Source organism: Sinohyriopsis cumingii, chromosome 4, assembly GCF_028554795.1.
Source record: "Sinohyriopsis cumingii isolate HCF-2022 chromosome 4, ASM2855479v2, whole genome shotgun sequence".
NCBI classification, from domain to species: Eukaryota; Metazoa; Mollusca; class Bivalvia; order Unionida; family Unionidae; genus Sinohyriopsis; species Sinohyriopsis cumingii.
Genome location: NC_142964.1, coordinates 91,859,155 through 91,879,385, shown reverse-complemented (window position 1 = coordinate 91,879,385; position 20,231 = coordinate 91,859,155). Strand labels below are relative to the sequence as shown.

The following is a 20,231-nucleotide window of genomic DNA, read 5'->3' as shown; positions in this document are numbered from 1 at the left end:
AATGTGATTCAGGCCATACATGTAAAGTTTGCACATTTTCATTGGAAGATCATTGTGCTGAAGTCATGGCCAGATTAACACGATCTAAAGGGAAGGCAAATAAGCTCACCATTAAAGTGATCATCATTGGCATAGCTTCCAACGCAGCCTTAATGAACAATTTCCTTATGACAGACATAAAGGCAGATAGCTCTCAGTGCAAGAAGCATCAGGGTTGACCTCATTTACTTACATACAAAATCCCACTCAACTTCCATCATGGCTGGGGCTCCATCAGTACAAACAGCAATGAAGTCCATCCAGTGAAGTTTATGCTGCTTGAAAAAATCACTGACCATTTCAAAAATGTCTTGACCATTTGTGGTGGTGCAGATTCTTGAACAGTATTGTCAGCTGTTTGTACCATTCAAACACTTTGAGTTGAGGGCTGCCCTTCATATCGTCGGATCTGTCGGTCCAAATCACAAATTTTCCTGCTTTTTTTAGTCCATGAACGCATCTTTTTCACATGTTGTTAAAGAAGAATATGACGTGACATTAGGTCAGTTCACCACTTGATGTTTTCAGAAAACAGGACCAATTCAAACTTCTTGTCAATCTCATCACCAAAGACAGTCCTGACCATTGCAAGGGCTATTGGTTTAACAAATTTTCACTGATATAGTAGGGTTTCATTCAACATACCATTCTCCAGGAGACCTAGAAAAAGATGTCTTTGTAAATTTTTCTAAAGAAACCAACCCAGAATTTAATGAGAACAAAATGCTTTTTTATTCCAAGAAAAATCGCTGAAACTGTCACTCATCTGAGGTTTACAGTCTTCCCTGAAACTTTCACTCAGCTGAGGTTTACGGACTTCCCTGAAACTTTCACTCAGCTGAGGTTTATGGGCTTCCCAGAACTGCTGGCAATATAAATGAGACCTAGATCTGTACTGTTGATGGGCTTATCTCTCACATAAAACCTGCTGCATAGTCACTCTGGCTACAGCAGGCAGAATCAATGAGATACATGCCTTGTTGTTCAATCTGAACATTTTACAGTTCTGTCATGATGGCCCTACTTTCATTGCTTAGAATAGGCTCACACTCATGGGCATTCACTCATTTTCATTTGTGGTGACACCTAATTTGTTAGTCCATTCTTAGCAGGGTCATCTACAGAACCCTCTGAGGGCTTTTAAAATGGTATCTGAGACAAACCAAGCCAGTATGAAGAGTGAGATCTCACACATTTACACTGATATCATCCTGGAGAACTAACCTAAGACCAAATAAAGCTGCTTATTTCAGCTCATGAAGTTAAAGCAGTCACCACAGGCATAGCTTTCAAGTGTAACTGTTCCTTTACATTTGTCCAAGCTGGGAGGTGGAGGGTGGAAACAACTTTCTCTTGGTTTTAACTGGGAGATCTTTCAACCCATAGGGCTCAGATGGACTTGGAGGGACCTATATTAGCAGCACAACAAGGTACCTTCCCAGGTGTCTCAGCAGTTTCTCAGTAATGTGGCCTATCACCTTCCAGTGGACTTTGCTTGGGGAGAAAAAATTTCCCAGTCAGCCACATCTGGGCAGAGCTAACAAAAATCTGATACCCCAACAACCTGGGCCACACTTATTTCTTATCAATCTCATCCTCTGTTCTAAGTGAAGTGCCCATTAGGCTTGTGGAAAAAAAATATTTGGTTTTCTTGCTTGAGAAAACTTTGATCATGCTGACAAAGTGTGACATTTTATTTGCAAGTTGTTGAATGATTAGTATATGATTAATATTTATCACTATGTCTGTTAACTGTACTCCTGTCAGAGCTTTACACTTTGTGTACAAAGCAAATCATATGATGTATGAATGGGGAACAGATTGCCTGGATTATTATAATCAGTGCTCTCTTGACTTTATCATACATGTGATTCTAATGGTGGTAGGACAAAAATGTCATTGTTAAGGTCATCCACAGCACGTAGCATTTTGTAGTTGAAGTCAACGACTTTTGAAAATTAACAGCTTTCTTTTTTATTACTGAATGGGGGGGGACAGTATTCTGACTCATTCTATCCATTCATTGCAGAAACCAGTCAAAGCCAGTCCACTGGATACTGGAACTGTTTTAGCAGTAGTTGTACCTGGTGCAGTGATGTGTGGCTGAGTAATCAAATTATGGTTAACCAATGTACACAACAAGCTGATATTGTTATAATCTGGAATGTTTAGGCTGGTGCAGGAAACTTTTTTTTTTAAAGTGGTATAAGTAATAAGGAGACCAAATGTGGTCCATTACAGATTTAGAGTTTTTCATTACAAATTTGCTATCCATTAGCAGAGGTGAGATAAGTAGGAAATGATTTTAGCAGAAACACTTCAGTAAGTATTTTGGGGTTTTTTTTGTGTCTAGTTTAATTGCTATTGCTTTGTTCACGATTTCTAATGAACAGTAATTTCATATGTTTTTGTTTATATCTTTTCATATTTTAAGTACAACAATTACAACATTTTGTGACAATAATATTTACAAAATATGGCCCTTTGGGCACATGGAATTGGAGTCAGGGCTTCAGATATTTTTAAAGTTTTCTTTAAGTACTGTTGGCATATAGAGTTGCACACCAGCAGGTATATTTCTCTCATGATAGGAAGCTTACTTACATACCAAAGGGTACATGAGATAGGGCTTCTCTTGGGTAAGGGGATGTGACTACCACCACTTCTTGCCTGTTCTCCTAAGGTAGTATGATCAGATAACATATATTAAGAAGAAACCAGTAATTGGAGAAAAATATTTTCATTCGATTATATATACCCAATTGTAAAATGAGGATACATCCTCTCAGCATCCCCGCTGTTACATTCCACTAACAGAGCATGCATTCTGCTCCAGTATCAGCAGGATTTAGCACCGATCCTTATATCCAAGGGATGTTCACTCTTGTCTGACTCCCATCTGTGTGAGCACTCAAATTTTATTTATTTTTTATAACTTAAACTTCACTTGGAGGGCTGGATTTGCAAGGTAATGGTTATATGATTAAATAATTATAATCATGCAAGCATTATAAAAAAACAAGGAAAATATTGCATTTTATTCGTTACTAATTTCATACTGTTCAGCTCAGAATAAATAATTCAGTGTTAAGAATTCTTTTATTCTTTTTATTTTATTCCTTGTCTGGATCATCTACACTTCCCATGTTCAGTGAAACAAACTATTCTCTTAATTGTAATGCACATCAAAATTAGACATTTAAGATCGATTGTCAGTGAAAAATAAGTCTAATATAGTGAAGTGATTAAGTTTCTCCAATTTTTGTATTGAATTAAATTTATTTAAGATGCTTTACTCTTGTGCCAGCCAGTATACTGCGGTCATTACTCACTGCTGTTGTGTTCATTACTAATACAGAAGATTTAAAAAATAACTTGAATGTGTTTTCAAAGTAAACCTGTTACAATATACAAATGAGAATCACTTCATTTATGTATCTGTGTGTAATGTGATAATCTGCTACTACATTGAACTGCCTTTTGCATTAGAGAATTAGAGATCATGATTTTTGACTTTGACAATATTCTTACCGTGGTCATAGCAATCCAGTATGCATGTACTCCACACTTTATTACAGGGTCCGTAGGAGACCTTGAAAAGCCTTGAAAAATGAATTGTTCCTTCAAGGCCATGAAAACACCTTGAAAATTTAAAATATTGTCTTGGTACCTTGAAAAACCTTGATTTTCTTGAAACTAAAATGAATTAATGATCAGTTTTCATTTTACATAATTAAATAAGAAGAAAAAGGGAAAATCAACAAAAGAAACAATCTCTCGCTCTAAGTTTGTGCGGGAATGGAAATTTTTCCACAACTGGCCACTGCATAGTCATACATTTTGAACTTTTGATTGTACAAAGCCCGGATGTAGCAGTGGTTTAAATTTTAATCATTCGCTTTGACATGGCTAGATGAAGAAAAATATAACATTTGGATTATGAAATCTTTCTCAGAGAGCTTTGCAAAATGCAAATCATTCCAGAAGGATATTGACTTGTGTGCAATGGGAGAGAGTGCTCCATGGTCACGTGCAGCTGAGAAAAAAAACAAGCTCTTGTAATGGTGCTTAATACAGGCAAAACAAAAAGCCTTCAGCATGAAATCATTTTTGACGAAGAGGTATGTCTTTGAACACTGAGATTCAAGTTTTAAAATAGAAACTGTATAATCTTAATTATAAAATTTGTTCTTTTTCAAGACTGAGTGGAAATAGAACAGACAGTAATTGCAACGAACATAATAAATCTAAAAAAATAAAGAATACATCTAATATGAAATAGTTTAAAATATCCATATGCTGTTTTTAAATAAGCAGTAATATAAAAAAATATCTTTACTTTTTTTGTTTATGGGGATGAGTGAAGAAGAAAGGACGGTACTGAAAAAGACATTGAGACAACGACAGCTGCTGCTGATAACTATGCATTGAAAGCAAAGATCTATAGGAAAATTTCATTTATCATGACATCAAAATAATTTGAGGAAAAGTGTTAAGGACAAAATGGCTGAACTTGGAGCTCTTGAAAAACAGCTTGATGACAAGCTACAAAAACTGAAAAATTCACTGTAAAATATTTTGGACTTTGTAAATAGTGTAGTACAGATAGAGCAAAATGAAAATTTGTTAAATGACTACCTTTTTCTAATGCCCAGATGTAGGATGTTTAATATTAATGGGAAAGATATCAATGATCATACTACTGACTTCATGTTTTATTTTGTTTTAAAAAAAATAAATTTTCAAGAAATGTTCCTCATATGGAGTAATAGTAAGTACTAACTTGTGTTTACATACAGTTTCATTTAAGTATCCTTTAAAATTAATGTAATAATGCACTCTTGAAAAACATGATTTTGAACCTTGAAAACCCTTGAAAAAAAACTCGAAAATTTTGAATGAAATATGCTACTAACCCTGTTATTATCACATAGATTTCTTTCCAAAAATTCACTTCCAATGGTGAAATGGGTGAAATGAGAGGCCTCTTTATACACTTTCAGTTGGATAATATCACATTGACTTCTTAATTTTGGAAATTTTTCGTACAAATATCATCAGTATGTTAGCAGATCATCTCAGGAAGTCATCTGTTTCCATGTGGTTTGAATTGGCTCTATGGCGATTTTTAGGCAACCTGTTTCGGAGGGGCCCTGAGTGGCCGAGTGGTCTGAAGCGCTCACCGTTCCTGATCACTGCCATCTCACCTCTGTCTGCGTGGGTTCGAGTCCAAGGCTCGGCTAGTGTGGGTACGTGGGAAAGCCTGCCAGTAGCTTCTCGTGGGTCGGTGGTTCTACCCTGGGTTTTCCAGGGTTCTTCCTCCACCAGTTATACTGGCCACCATGTATAGCCTATTTTGTGCTGAAAAATGGCGTTAAACCCTAGAACAACAACAACATGTTTCAGTAATTTCACCCAAAAGCTAAACACATATTCTTGGATTAGCACATGTGAAATTGCTCTAAGATCTAGAGGTAATCCTGGCACAACAAACATGGGGTATCATACTTGGCATATTCTGCCATCTTTGTTCTCATCCACTCCCGCTTTACAGGTGGTGTTCTCAGCCTGAGGAAACAGTATTCACAGTATTTTTTCATGTTAGGGTGTGAAACTTTGAAAGAATCATGTGGTTTTTTTTCTTTCCATGTTATACTTTTTTTGCTGTGATGTTGTTCATTGAATCTCATATTATGCAAATATTTCATGCAGAAATATAAATATGTTATAAAATTGTATTTATTCAAATATATTCTTGAAGCGGACAAGAGGGACACGTGGTAGATACAGAAGTGTGAATGTTTTCATGTGATTTACTACATAAGGCAAGGATAAAATAAACTTGGGAGTAAAATTGTAGAAGCACTTGAGACTTTGTATGAAAGAAAAAACATTTGATTTTCTCTCATTATCGCAGATGTCACTTTTTAGGGTTGAAAACACTGTTTACTTTTTCATGGATGATAAATTTTTATGATAAACTTGATTTGTAGGTATTGAAATATCTCATACTTTTTTAAATTATAAAATTACATTATTTTGATGACTTTTTATAAAAATGTGTTGGAAGCTCGTTTGCTTGATTTACTGCCAGTAGATATTTTGAGCATAAATAGAACTGCCCAGTTATATACAGACCTGTGGAATTGAAGTTGGACTGATATGTAACTGTTTCAGTGTAATTATTAAATAAACTAAATTCTACAAGAAGTTCTTCGGTTAAATATGAATTCAAACTAAATTTAGCATTGCCTTTCTGTGTTTTAGTAAATATGGCCTACATAGCTACATGAAGGACTTGTTCACTTGTCCAGATGCTGTTATGCTATACCTGTGTGCCCAGTATAGAGTCTATGATATACCAGTGGGAGATGCCAGAACAAAGGATTGTGTTGACTTTATTATCCAGGAATTCAGTAAACTCAGACTTTTTTATTCTTCGTACAGCCAGGTAAAGTCCAGTTATTGACACATTATTAACAAAGTCACTCTATGTCATATGAGAGGAGTTGATAAGTCTTGGTTTAGGTTGCATCTGAACCATTCTGAACCAAAAAGCGAAAACAGAATGTAGATGAAATCATGGTGACAGAATTCTCAGAGATGTCCTGTAAGTATAGTCTAGATATTTCATGTATTTTTTACATGCCAAATATTCAGTAATAATGCAGTCAGAATAAAAGTAGAACTACCCTAGAAATTTGTGTCCCTTTAATTTTGTTGGTGATATTTGAGTGATTTGGCTAAAAATTTAAAATGTAGTTAATTTAGACATTGTTATTATAGGATACAGAAAGATCTTTTAAGACAGGCGTGTGTTTCTAAGTATTAATACTATTCTGATGACTCAGTTACAAATATTAAAATGAAGAAAAAATGTGAAAAATATATTTTAATAATTGCTGATACTTTTCATCATTTTTTATACTAATTTGACTAATAATTCATCTACTATTAATAATAACTTAAAAAATATTTTTAATACTGTCTTTTTTATATTTTTTGTTGTTGCCATTTTGAAATATTATTTAGGCCTGAGACAGTTTATAAATTCCTTAACTAGTTAACCTTACCATAACCAGCTAATTGCAGTTGTAAACACCTGATACACATTGTATGAACTGTCAAGAATTACAGCATAGTAAAAGTTTCCTGTTTCTAAATGCTAGTGACACTTGCTGACTCAAAGATAACTCCCACTTGCTTTGCATGAGTTCTATGTATACATTAAGCCTTTAATTATTTTGTCATATTCTCCACCAGTTTTCATGCAGTAATCAGTAACCAGTTAGGCTGATTATCAAGATCAATCAGACACAAAGTGTTATTATGACTTTTTGGTCTTAAACTTTGAAATAGAAAGAAGCAAAACCAAGACATTTTGTAAATTTCAGTTATATTTTTTCCCTAGAACACAAAGTGAAAATTTAAAAGGACATTATAGCTTTGTGAATTAAATCCCAGATAATCCTAACTTGTCTATCACAGTTCCAAAAATTGTAGAATATTCCAAATGAATTCCAGTAGTCTTGAATGAGGTGATGTACCAATAGTCTTGATGTACCACAATGATATAACCCAGAATTTTTTCGAATGAGTCTTCATTTATCCCAAAGTAGTGTTTTAGTACAAAAAATCAATGAGTACTTTGTAATTATAATGAATAATGTAAAAAAAATAATTCCTCTGAAATTAGGGGCCTCGAGTGGTCTAAAGCGCTCTCCGTTACGGATCACTACCATCTCACCTCTGTCTGCGCCGGTTAAAGTCTCGGATTCAGCCAATGTGGGTATGTGAGAAACCTTGCCAGTAGCTTCTTGTGGGTTGGTGGTTCTTTCCGGGGTTTTCCCGGGTTCTTCTTCCACCATTAATAGTGGCCACCATGTATAGCCTATCATGTGCTGAAAAATGGCGTTAAACCCACAACAACAACCTCTGAAATTATAACTGAACACAACTAAAATTGACTCGACAGACTGATATTAAAAAAGGAATGAATAATTGTTTATCTAATCCTTAATATACACTGTCACCTGACCTATGACACAACAAAATGACCTGGATGTGGGTAATTTTTTAAAAGAAAATTCCATCAGATAGTGTGAAGTTAACTTCCAGAACCTTCTAAGGCTGTAATCAAGGCTAAGTATTAAACTCAAATTCAAGTTAACATCTTTAAAACAAATGACAATAGTCAGGTAGGCCAGGATTCTACCCTCAGACATGGACAAAGGTCAAGCACACAATACAGTAGAACCTTCTGCCAAATTTAATGGTCTCTCAAGAGAGGTGGTCTCATTACAGGTCATAAGACTAGAATCAATAAATATGTGCATTGTGAATAAGGTCTCTCAATACAGGTGGTCTCACGTAACAGTAGGCTTTCAAGACAGGTTTTATTAAAATTAAATATTCAACTTGAGTGCTGCAAGGATTAAATTGACTGAAATATAAAACCATAAGACACATGAAACGTCAAAGAAAAAAACCCAGAATACATGCATTTGTGAATGTGTATGAGTTTAGTATAGCAGTTTATGTTACTGTAACTTTGCTGCAACTTGAGCATATTTGTTGCCATGTTTCAAATTATTTTTCAATGCTTTTTTGTTATTATAAGAGACTGGAAGTGAGAAATTTCATTTAAATTTGTTTATACATTTACTCAGCTGACTAAAAAGATTTATTTAGATTGCATTATTGTGTAAGATTTGGCATGTAAATAAAATATATTATTAAAGTCATGACTCTATTTACTGGATATTTATAAAATTCAGACATATTTTAGCAGAGATTTCATCTCCATTGTATTTTAATTCATGGCATTGTAGCTGTAGATTTGTTCCCTTTGGTGTACAAGACATATGTAAAGTAGAACATGCTTTGATAGACCATCCCCTTTGCTAAAATATTATGGTCTCATTACAGTTAATAACACCTTATAATGAAACAGTCTGTGCTTTGAGAAGCTGGTCTCTCAAGAAGAGTAGTCTCATATCAGAGGTCATTTAAGACAGGTTTTACTGTATTAACTTGTCATTGTTCTGCATAAGCATTCACATCATACCACGGCATCTCATCATGTACATTAGTCTGCAGTGTCTCCCAGAAATAGAATAGATTTAACATTGCCTATGGCATTGGTGACATTTTTTGCCAATTGCAAACATTTACAAAGAATAAAAAGATATGGTTTGAAATTTGAAATTAAATTTTTGCTTAAACATTTTTTGCATGGTCACACTGTAAGCCCCAATTTTTGGGAGGGATAGGTGTCATACTTGGACTATAAAATTGGAAAATACTCCCTTTTCAAATGGTCATGGTCAGAGTAAATAAAATTTGCATTCAGGTTTTGGTTAAAGTTTTCTCATTTTGTTATTTTTCTTAAACTGGGATTGATTTTCTTCTGATCATGTATGAATCAATGTGAAGGTAAGGTCATTCATTTACAGAATGCATACATGCTTATTTTACCTTAGGGTCAAAATGAAACTCGGTGGGGGGGGGTAAGTCTGGATTACAGCTTTTATTGCCTTATATTTATTAAACCATATGATAGATTATGTTTGTATGCAAAATGAATCATTATGGAGCTAAGCAATTTTATCCTGGAACATACTTGCTTAATCTTTTGTCTTGGAGTAAAGGTCACGTTTTATGTCAGTGCTCTGATTATGGTGTCCACATGCCAGCCCTGGCCTTCTTGTCTGAAAATCTTGATTACGCTTTCGGCTGAAGCTGTATCATAATGGTCGTAGTCTTCAGCCATGAAAGGGATGGATTTTAGAATTAGAAAGTTCTTCCCTTTCTTATCCAAGGCCCATACCTTCACTCTGACTTTAATGTAAGGTCAATGTTATTTTAAAAGTGAAAACATTGTATCAAGAATACAAGCAAGTAAGAAATATAATTCCTTGGAATTTGTTTTTTTTTCATTAAAGCACAGCGTGAAAAGATCCAGATATGACCAGTCACTTTCTACCAGAAGCACAAAATTAAAGTAAGTGGCAGACTTCTATTATACATTTAAAAGCATTCATTTTTTTCTAAGTTGCAATTACTACCTGTGTCGGGAATTTTGATTTATTAATTGTTATTCAATCAGATTATTACTACCAAATTTTATCCCCGTCTTTTAAAGTTTTTAAGATTAAAATTGTTTCGCTGTTCTGCTCTTTTCATTGAATTTTGGAAATAATTATCTTTACATTTATAATATTATAAAGAATCAATGATGAAATTGATTTTATGTAGAAGAACAATTGACTCACTGTCTCACACAAGATTATTACATAGAGATGCCATCTACTCTGGATTTTGCACAATTGTTATGAATTTGTTGTGCAGTCCACATTTTTTAAATTCCACAAAATAATAATGTTATGGGATAGTATTTTGAATGGGAGTTTTCTATGTGGACATTGATTAGGAGAAAACTACATCACCAGTATTTTACACTGCTACATAGAATATTTAGTTCTCATTTTAAAAAATGGACTATAGAGAGCAAGAAACCAGTTGATTAGACTGTGTAGATGAAAAATGATGTCAGAGATGAAGAGAAAAGAAAGTTGCTGATGATCCATGAGGAGAAAATATTGTTTATGGTTAGGAATTCAGGTCTCAGGAATTGGTGGAATGCAAATGGCATCTTTATTCATGTTGGACCTTAATTGTTTTTCACACTGTACATCTACATACATCCTCATAGAAATAACAAGTTTGTTACTTTAAAAAAAATGTATTATTGATTCTAGAGGTGTTGCCAATATCCTGAAAAATTGAAACTAGGATTCCTGATGTGCATGTTCATTAGTTGCTATCTCAGCTATTCCAGGCTGTTTCTTTTTTGGAAGGTGAGCGGTGAGTTGAGGCCAATCATCAACCTGAGTCACCTCAACCAATACATTTTGCCACCAAAATTCAAGCTGGAATGGCAAGATCAATCTGTCTGTCCATCTATCGGGATGAGTATACCATCAGTCTTGATGTTACTGATGCATATTTTCATATCCCTACCCATCCGACATCACGGAAATCTCTCCATTTTGCTAACTGCAACATGGTTTATCAATGGCCTCCCCTTTGGCTTCAGCATCAGCCCTTGGTTTTCTACCAGGTTATGGATCACATCACACTGTTCCGATTGACTTCATGTACAGTGATGGCTGCATACCAGGCCAACATCCTCCAGAAACGTATGGAAAGTTCGATTTTACTCCAAGGCAGAAATGATCTTTTCACTTTTAGATCATATAGGCTTGCTAATGAACTGGGAAAAGTCGACCTACATCCGTATCAGTTTTGTGTGCATCATGGTATGGGGTTTATCACCAACCTGAATCTGGTACAGCTTCCTCGTGTTTGCATTATCAAGATCATCAGACTCATCGAGTCAGTTTCCAACATGATCAAACAGTCATGGCCATGCCTGAGATATGATCATTCCTGCATCAGTGGTGCAACCCAGGTTGGCTGACCATTTGGATCCTGCTGGAGGAGCCCCAAGTGGATATCATTGTATGTACTGATGCCAGTATGTATGGTTCAGTTGCCCACCTGTTGCCAGACTTAGCTACTCTCAGCAGCATGTGGGATCCAAGGGAGTCGCCTCTACACATCTACCTTTTAGAAATGAAGGTCACCATCAATGCCATTTGCTTCAGGAAGGACCTCATTATGTCCGACATCTCCGTGGTTTTGACTCCTCAGACAGGGTGGAACCAAGTATGTTTTAATTTGGCAGTTTCTGTGTTGGTGTGACATTCTCAATGTACAAATCAGATATATTCTTGACAAACTCAATGTCCTGGCTGACACTCTATCCAGGACATTTCAAGCCCTTCACATGGAATGGTCTCTACATCAGTCGATCTTTACTTGTATTTATGCTCTTTGGGGTATCTGATGATTGATAATTTTGCGACAAGGTGGAATTACAAGCTACCCATCGTTGTCTCTCCAGATCCAGACCAAGAAGCTTGGGTCGTAGATGCTTTGTCAGTCAGTTGGGAGAGGTTGGAGCAATTGCCTACCCACTCCATGTTTTGGTACCAAAAGTAATCCAGAAGTTATGGGGTCAGAAATGCAAGATGATTCTGATAGCTCCTCACAGATGGTACAAGACCAGGATTACAGATCTACTCAATCTAGCAGTATATCTGCTCAGAAAGATTCCAGCCAACCTGAATCTTTTCAAGCAAGCATGGTCATCGGTGTTCCATCCCTGCATAGATGGTCTTCTTGTCTGGACAGTCATGCAAGACAAACAATTTAATCCTGTGATTATGGATACAGTAAGAGGGACATCCACTCTGAAGGCTTGCGAGGGAAAGTGTGGTGTGTTTTCAGGAACTGGTGCCATATTAAGAACATTGTCCCTCTGAGTGCCTCAATCCCTCAGCTGGCCAATTTTTTTTCTTTGGCTCTTTGAAGAGAAACAGTTAGCCCCAATTACTGACAAAGTCTACTGCTCCATGATATCAGACACATTCCGGCATCATGGCAGACATGATGTTGGGCATGATAAGGATCAGATATTTTAGCCAGTTTTGATCTCAATCGATCAAAATCCATTACTCTGTTTCCATGGAATCTGTCCTGGCTTTTCACATGGCTCAGTTCAAATAAATTCTAGCTTTTAGCCCAGACTACACTAAAGTTACTATCATGCAAAACATGTTTTCCTGATAGCTTTAGGTTCAGTATGCAGGTTGAGCGAGCTACATACCTTTTCCGCTGACCTGAACTATCTACAGTTCAAATTGGATGGTTTGGTAATCATCTTGACACAACTAGGCTGTATAGTAAAAAAAATATAGGTTACTGTCTGTTGGTAATCTAAGAGTTGTGATTTGCTCACTCCATTCCATAGACAGGTTGAGAGCAGCAGCCAGGCAAGATACTATTTGCACATTCCAGCACTATTTGAAATGCACAGAGATAAGTTTTGGCACATGCAAGTGGCTCATTCTGCCGGTGAAAGTCAGGAAACAGAATGTCAGCCTTGAAGCCATTGCTTCATGGCTGAAATGGGTTTTACTCTTGGCATACTCAGATGTGTCACAAGATCAGAGTTGCCTCCTGAAGATCACTGTTCATGAGATGAGAGCGATCTCTGCAAGCCCCTCATACAAAAGTAATGTTTCAGTCTGAGATGTAATAGAAGCTGTTGGCTGGCAATGCAGTCAACCTCTCGAGTTTTTATCTCAGAGGTTTAGCTTTGCAGAGACAAAACTTGAATCTTGTAGGTCTAGTGGTGACAGCCCAATGACCACCAGACCTGAATTAAAATGTACAATATGTCCTATCAGCTTTGCTAGATTTGCCAATGAAATTTTATAGTTCAGATGATTTCAGTAATTATCATCGTAACCATATGTAGGGGTCACAGATCAAGTGTTCTTAGGCTGTGTTGCTAATGAAATTAAGAGCATGGGTTATTGTTCCCAAGGGAAAATCCAGCCATCATTCCCTAGAAGGATACCCGAGGTAGAGGTTTGATGCTTAGCATTCCTTCCTCCTATTACCCTATTGTCCTAACATTAATGTGAATGGCAGATGTATTTGAAGGAGAAAGATAAATTTTTGTGTACATTGTTTCTTCTGAGAATACTTACCCAATCACATTACTTAAAAACCCTCTCAGCCAACCCACCATGCAAGCAGCCTTGTTTGTATATAGCTCAGCTAATACACCAGCTACACCTGGCGGTGGCAAGAGGACATAATGGGCAAGAGTTATTGCCCTTTGTAAACATGAAATAGAATAAGATGATTTTCTTCTTTCATTAGTGCTGGATTCGCAAGCTAGCATACTAATGTCCTGTGTTAATGTGATTGGGTAAGTATTCTCGGAGAAACACAATTTATTTTAAAATTTGCTTTCGTTAGAGAAGGAATTTGTAGGCAATTAAGTCTTGACTGCAAAGGGTGTTCTCACCTATGTTATTTGATTTTTAAAAACTTTTTTGCCACTGCTATTGCTCCTAGAAAGTGATACTTGTTTTCTATCAACCTATGCTTACATAATGAAAATGAAGATTTGAATATATTGTTTGAGATTTTCATACCCTGTTGTATCTTTCTGTCAGGGATGCATCTTTTCTGACAGTGTCAGTAGATGAGAATCGAGAACGTGAACTGGTACAGCAGATTCAGAAGATACAGGCAGAACTGAAAGAAGATGAAGATAATTATCGCAAACTTCAGTACAAATCTCAGGAACTTGATGCTACTATGAATCAGCTGAGAGAAGAAAAGGTAAGTAAATGCATTGACAATTAACAATTAGGCTTGCTTACTGTCAGATTATTGGTATGTAATTGCATTGTCAGGTTTCTTTTGTGTCAGATTTTTAGCATTAAAAGGTATGTAATTGCATTCACAATTAAGCTTATTTTGTGTCAGATTTTAGCGTTAAATGACATGTAATTGTATTGACAATTGGGCTTATTTTATGTCAGATTTTAGCTTTGAAAGGTATGTAATTGCATTAATAATTGGGCTTGTTGTATTTCTGACTTTAGCCTTAAAAAGTATGTAATTGCATTGACAATTAGGCTTATTTTGTGTCAGATTTAGCATTAAAAGATATGTAATTGCATTGACAATTAGGTTTATTTTATGTCAGTTTTTAGCATTAAAAGGTATGTAATTGCATTGACAATATGGCTTATTTTGTGTCAGTTTTTAGCATTAAAAGGTATGTAATTGCATTGACAATTTGGCTTATTTTGTGTCAGTTTTTAGCATTAAAAGGTATGTAATTTCATTGACAATTCGGCTTGTTTTTGAGAGACTTTAGCATTAAAATTGTTTACTACATATATGGTTTCATAAAGAATAAAAGCAGATTACATTCCCAAGAGCAGTTACATTAATCTTCTAAGCAGCTGTAAACCAAATCAGTTTTAGCTTTTTATTCTATACAGATTGGTACAATAATCTGTGGGGCCCCGAGTGGCCGAATGGTCTAAAGCGCTCTTCGTTACGGATCACTGCCATCTCACCTCTGTCTGCAGTGGTTCGAGTCTAAGATTCAGCCAATGTGGTTATGTGAGAAAGCTTGCCAGTAGCTTCTCGTGGGTTGGTGGTTCTTTCCGGGGTTTTCCCGGGTTCTTCCTACACCATTAATACTGGCCGCCATGTATAGCCTATCATGTGCTGAAAAATGGCGTTAAACCCCACAACAACAACAACAACAACAACATTAATCTGTTTGTCCTAGTCATTAAATATTGACAGTTTCTTTTTACAAAGTGATGGAAAATGGGATCGTATGAACTTGGTCAAAACACTTTTCTTGCACACTTTAGCATTTAACCTTGTTTAAAACTACAGGTGGGTGAAACTGTGTATATCATTGTTTGAGAGGTAGAGGGAGAGAGAGATTAGTACATAGGTGAAAACTACTAATGCCAATTAAACTTTATCAGTATGGTCTCTGTTTCCTAACTTCAAAACAGTTGATTTCTGTATTACATGCAGATTTTATGCTTATTATGTGCATGCCAGGTTTGGTGTTAACTAACAAAGCTTTTTATTTTGCTGAACGTTACAGCCAAGGTATGGTAACTGTCATATTGGTCTGTCTGTATACCGGTCAGCCAATTTACACCAGAATAACAAAGTTTCTTGTATATTCCTTGTTGGTATCAATTGATTGCTTGATTGGTTGATCGGACTGCAAATACATACTCACTATGGACCCTGAAATGGACAGTTTTGCTAGTGAAATGAAAACTGAATGCAGAATGATGATGTATTAAATAAGGAATGCATTTTATTGAAAATAAAGAACACAAAACGATTCACAGAATACAAAGAAATGAATAATGGAAAAGAAAACAGAACAAAGATCCAAATGCATTCCATGAAAAGATTTAAAAATCAAATTATTTTCAGACTGTTACTGAATTTCCATGTTAGAAGGTCAATTTGTATGATAAGCTTGCATCAGATTCTTTACAATGACTATTGTAGACTGCTTACAAGATGTGACATTGATCTTGTTGAGGTTGATATAACAGCCACCTATGATGCTATGACATGACTGGTCATTGTATCTGTACAATATTTATTTCAACAAAACAAAATAAAAAATACAATTTGCTGATAGATATTACACAACTATATTTTGACACAGTCCAGATCTAAGCACACTGGTTGCCATTCTTCATTGGGTTTAGTCCAGACATAAACTTTCAATCCTTGCCCAAAACAACTTTAGCATCATCAGTAAAAATGACTTTTGGCAAGTAGTTTTCAATGGTCCAGTTATGTCTCTTTTGAAAGTGTAAGATATGTGATACACTACTCTGCTGAGAAATTGTTATTTGCTTCCTTACAGTGCATCTTCTGAAACTATTTAATCTTCAGTTGACAGTGTTTTCCAAAACATGCACAGAAAAACTTGTTAAAAGTGTGTCAAGTCCTGTAAAGATTTGATATCATTGTCAAAAATTGGATGAACAAGACGAGAAAGTACATGGTCACTCTTTATTCATGATTTGGTCTCCAGCTTATTTCTCAGTTTTTATTGGCCCTGGTTTATGGGCCTCATTTTGTCAGACCTTTTTATGAATCATGGAACATGATATAATTCCAATTGTTTCAAATATCGTTCTACAGATTAATTTTGGACAGAATTGTCATCAGCCTCTGACATCCATCCATCCACACACACACACACATACACAAAGAAAGCATCTGTATGATAGTTGACATGCAAGTATAAATTAATTACAAACACAATTTGGGATGCATTTGAAATGAAAATGTAGTGCAAATGAAATGCAAACGAAATGCAGATTCTGGTCAAATTATTTCAGGATCAGTAGTTAACTTGAAAGATTGAAAATCATTTTTAGACCAAAATGTATCATTGGAGAGGAATGGTAATGTATAAGAGGCAAGACTGTACATTTTTAGATTTTAACCTAATTTGATATGCTGATTTTATGTTATTTTCCTAATTTTGACAGAAACAGCTGATGCTGAGAAAAGACAGGACCAAAAAGCTTCAATCCCAGATTGAGTCCAAGAAACAAAGGTAAAACATGGCAATTTGTTATGATGTACATCGTTGTATTTGGTTGAATATGGCAGAATATTTCGAAAATCAACCATGATCACTCACTTTTACTAGCTGTCTTGGCAAAAAAAGTGAAGTTTAATTCGTCTCATCTACTTTACTTCTTGTTTGTATGTTGATAAGATATGTACATTTATTCCCTGATTTAATAAACTTTTTGTTTTACAGACTTAACTCAAACCATCTTACGCTATTAAAAAAAAAATCTAGTGAACAGTTAAAGCCCTGTATCTTGCATCTCCAGCTTTATTGCATGACTTAACCAAATTTTATTTTAGATTCTAGTCAGCAGTTCAAGATATTTAGCTTTTCTCTGACATTAATGCATAAATTAATTGTTTTCAGAGGTTTGTCTCATTGAACATTTAAGATTGAATAAATATTCTCTTAGAAATTTTATATTTTGATTTTAGTGAATATTATCATTGAGCAAAGGTTTCTTATCATTCTTTATACTCAGAATTTACTTTTTGATCATAATCCACATTTGGTCTCTTGCCAGTATATTAGATTCAGAAATACTGTCGTAGTTTAGCTTTAACATAGAAAGCAGCGGTAGACAAGATGCAACAATCCATGCACATTCATTTTAAATTCTTCATTACAGTGTTCAAAATGTGGAATCAGAAGCCATGAATCTCCAAGCAGAAGAAGAAAAGGCAGCCAAGAAGATTAAAGACATAAACCTGAAAAAACAAAGAAATCTGGAGCAGTATACATTGAACACACAAGTGAGTCTTATTTAATATTGATTTATGTTGATTCTAGGAACTTGGGCAATGTCATTACATTTATACATGTGAAAATTAAATGTCCCTCAGATGATGTTTTTATTAATGCACAGCATTTGACATCAAGTTTGAGATATGTTTTGGTCATTTTTTTAAAGTTAAAGTGTATTATTATTTTTTTATTTATCCAGTCACCAAATTTTAACGGACAGCAGTAACAGATGGTGTAGATCAGTGACACTACCAGACCTCTATGACCCACAGATAGTAATCAAGCAATCATGGCAAATAATCGCAAGTTTTTTAACAAGCATCTCAGGGATCAAGCTAGACTTGAATTTGAGGGAGAAGTGACTTCTCCTTTTGGACAGAACAGGGAGAAGTGATTTTTGAACAGAGAGAAGTGGGAGCAAAGCAAGACAGGAAATATATATATATATCTATATGTATGTAACAAACTGACTACGAACAGTGCAAAACTAGTATCTAGCTAGCCTAAGCGCTTTCGACTCTTAATGAGTCTTTTTCAAAGGCAAATACAAAACATAGACAAGACTAACAAATAAAACAGACAAACCATCTTTGTAAAACTTTACATGACTATTACTTGTTGTGGATGCTGAAAGATATTTTATATTGACCTAGAAATCGATGAACCATAGTGTCATCATTATTTTATGTAAATTTATGTACGTGCAGATTATATCCCGGATTAGATATCTTCACAAAACATTGTTTTTGCCAGACTTGAAGGCACAAACCTTACCTCAAACTGAGCATGTTTTTTGAGCAGTTCAGAGCAAGCTTTTGCCCAGAATTTTGCTATAGTGTTAGTTGAAAAATATTGAACTTGTAGCTATTTTTTTTCAGCTGGTCGCATATCTGAGTGGTTATGATTTCTTCAAACATTTAGACCAGTTGTTGCATCTGGCTAACTCATAATGCCATTGCCAAAAGCTAGAAGTCTTCCTCATGCCTGCGACATAGGATGGTTAGGTCAAAAGATATCAGAATATCCAATAATAGAAAACTTTGCTCATCAGTTCATTCTTCCATAATCTTTTTTATATTTATTCTTTATAGGTAAATTTGTTAGAAAAACGTAAGTTTCACTCAAACTATTAGATGTATTGTCTTCATAAAGCACTCCCTCCATCCCCCATACCCTGTTTAAAAGTAGGTTACTTTGGCCTATGTTTGATTCTTCATTTTCTGGTCAAGCTGAGTTTCTCAGTTACTCTCAGTGACCTAATTCATATATTCATTGTAAGTTTGCCTGTGAACACTCTGCAGCTGATCATCAATATAAATTTTACACTTAATATACTATGTAGATAGTGGTTTCAGATGTTGAGAAGAGTTGAGAAATAAAAATGATTTTATTCCTGATATCCTTGTGTAGTGTACCTTATGTGGTCACTGATAAGTCGAGTCCAACTGCAGACAACACAGACCCTGTTCTGCATCACATAATGTGTCACAGCAGACTGATCAGGATCTAAATTGTTTGTTTTACTTATTGCTCTAGACTTAACAAACTGCATAGACCCATATCTGCTGGTGCATTATATAATGGCCTGTCTGGGTCTGTGCAGTTTGCATTTTGATTAGACTTTAGGAGTATAATAGTGGCTTGAGATGAAATCACTAAGAAAATGGTTCTACTTGCAAAATACAAACGCATTTGTGTTGTCCTTGATGCTATTTGTGGCTTGCCCTGACTAAAACTGTTGACCTTGTTTCAACCAGGATGTGCCCTTGCAGGATTCATGCAAAATGGACACCATGTCCTGCAAAAATAAAAGAAATTCAGTGCACCAACAGTGGCACAAATAAAATGGACAGGGTTTTTTTATGTTTAATTTGATATGTTGCACCAATCAATCATAAAATATCCTTATTTTCTAAATGATTCTTTAATGAAAATGAATAAATTCCATATAGCAGTCTTTTTCGATCACACCTATGCTGTTTTCCCCATTTACCTGATCCTATATATATATGTGACTATGGATCATCTGAAATAAACATGTTACTTGATATATCCCGTAATATTTCATGCTTAGATTTAGAATAGTACTCTGTTAAGTATGACACTATATTTTTCTAGAGACAGGGAACCAGTCTTGAGTTAGAATATTAGTACCGGTAGTACCAATATTTTTGTCTTTCAAATAACATATTGATGTAAGTTCACCTCCTTAATTTTCATTTGTTATCAAGAACTTTTTGTTTCTGCAGTTTTTCTAAGTACCAGCCACATGATGTGTCCTTGACATAGTGCGGTTTGCAATTGTGTGAGTGGCTAAGTTGTACTAAGAGGCACATATGAAATGGTAGATAACTGATTTCTTTCCCAGTAT

At 35.3% G+C, this 20,231-nt stretch overlaps 1 protein-coding gene across 2 annotated transcripts in view; it reads left to right on the top strand.

Moving 5' to 3' along the window:
• The window catches only part of LOC149801669 (structural maintenance of chromosomes protein 5-like), a 126,216-nt gene that overhangs the window by 62,302 nt on the left and 43,683 nt on the right, over positions 1–20,231 (top strand). For both annotated transcript variants that reach the window (XM_089955946.1, XM_089955945.1), the window contains exons 13-17: positions 6,307–6,490; positions 9,984–10,042; positions 14,136–14,304; positions 17,028–17,095; positions 17,745–17,868. In XM_089955946.1, coding sequence (XP_089812072.1) covers positions 6,307–6,490; positions 9,984–10,042; positions 14,136–14,304; positions 17,028–17,095; positions 17,745–17,868 — 604 coding nt within the window. The remainder of the gene's footprint in view (positions 1–6,306; positions 6,491–9,983; positions 10,043–14,135; positions 14,305–17,027; positions 17,096–17,744; positions 17,869–20,231) is intronic.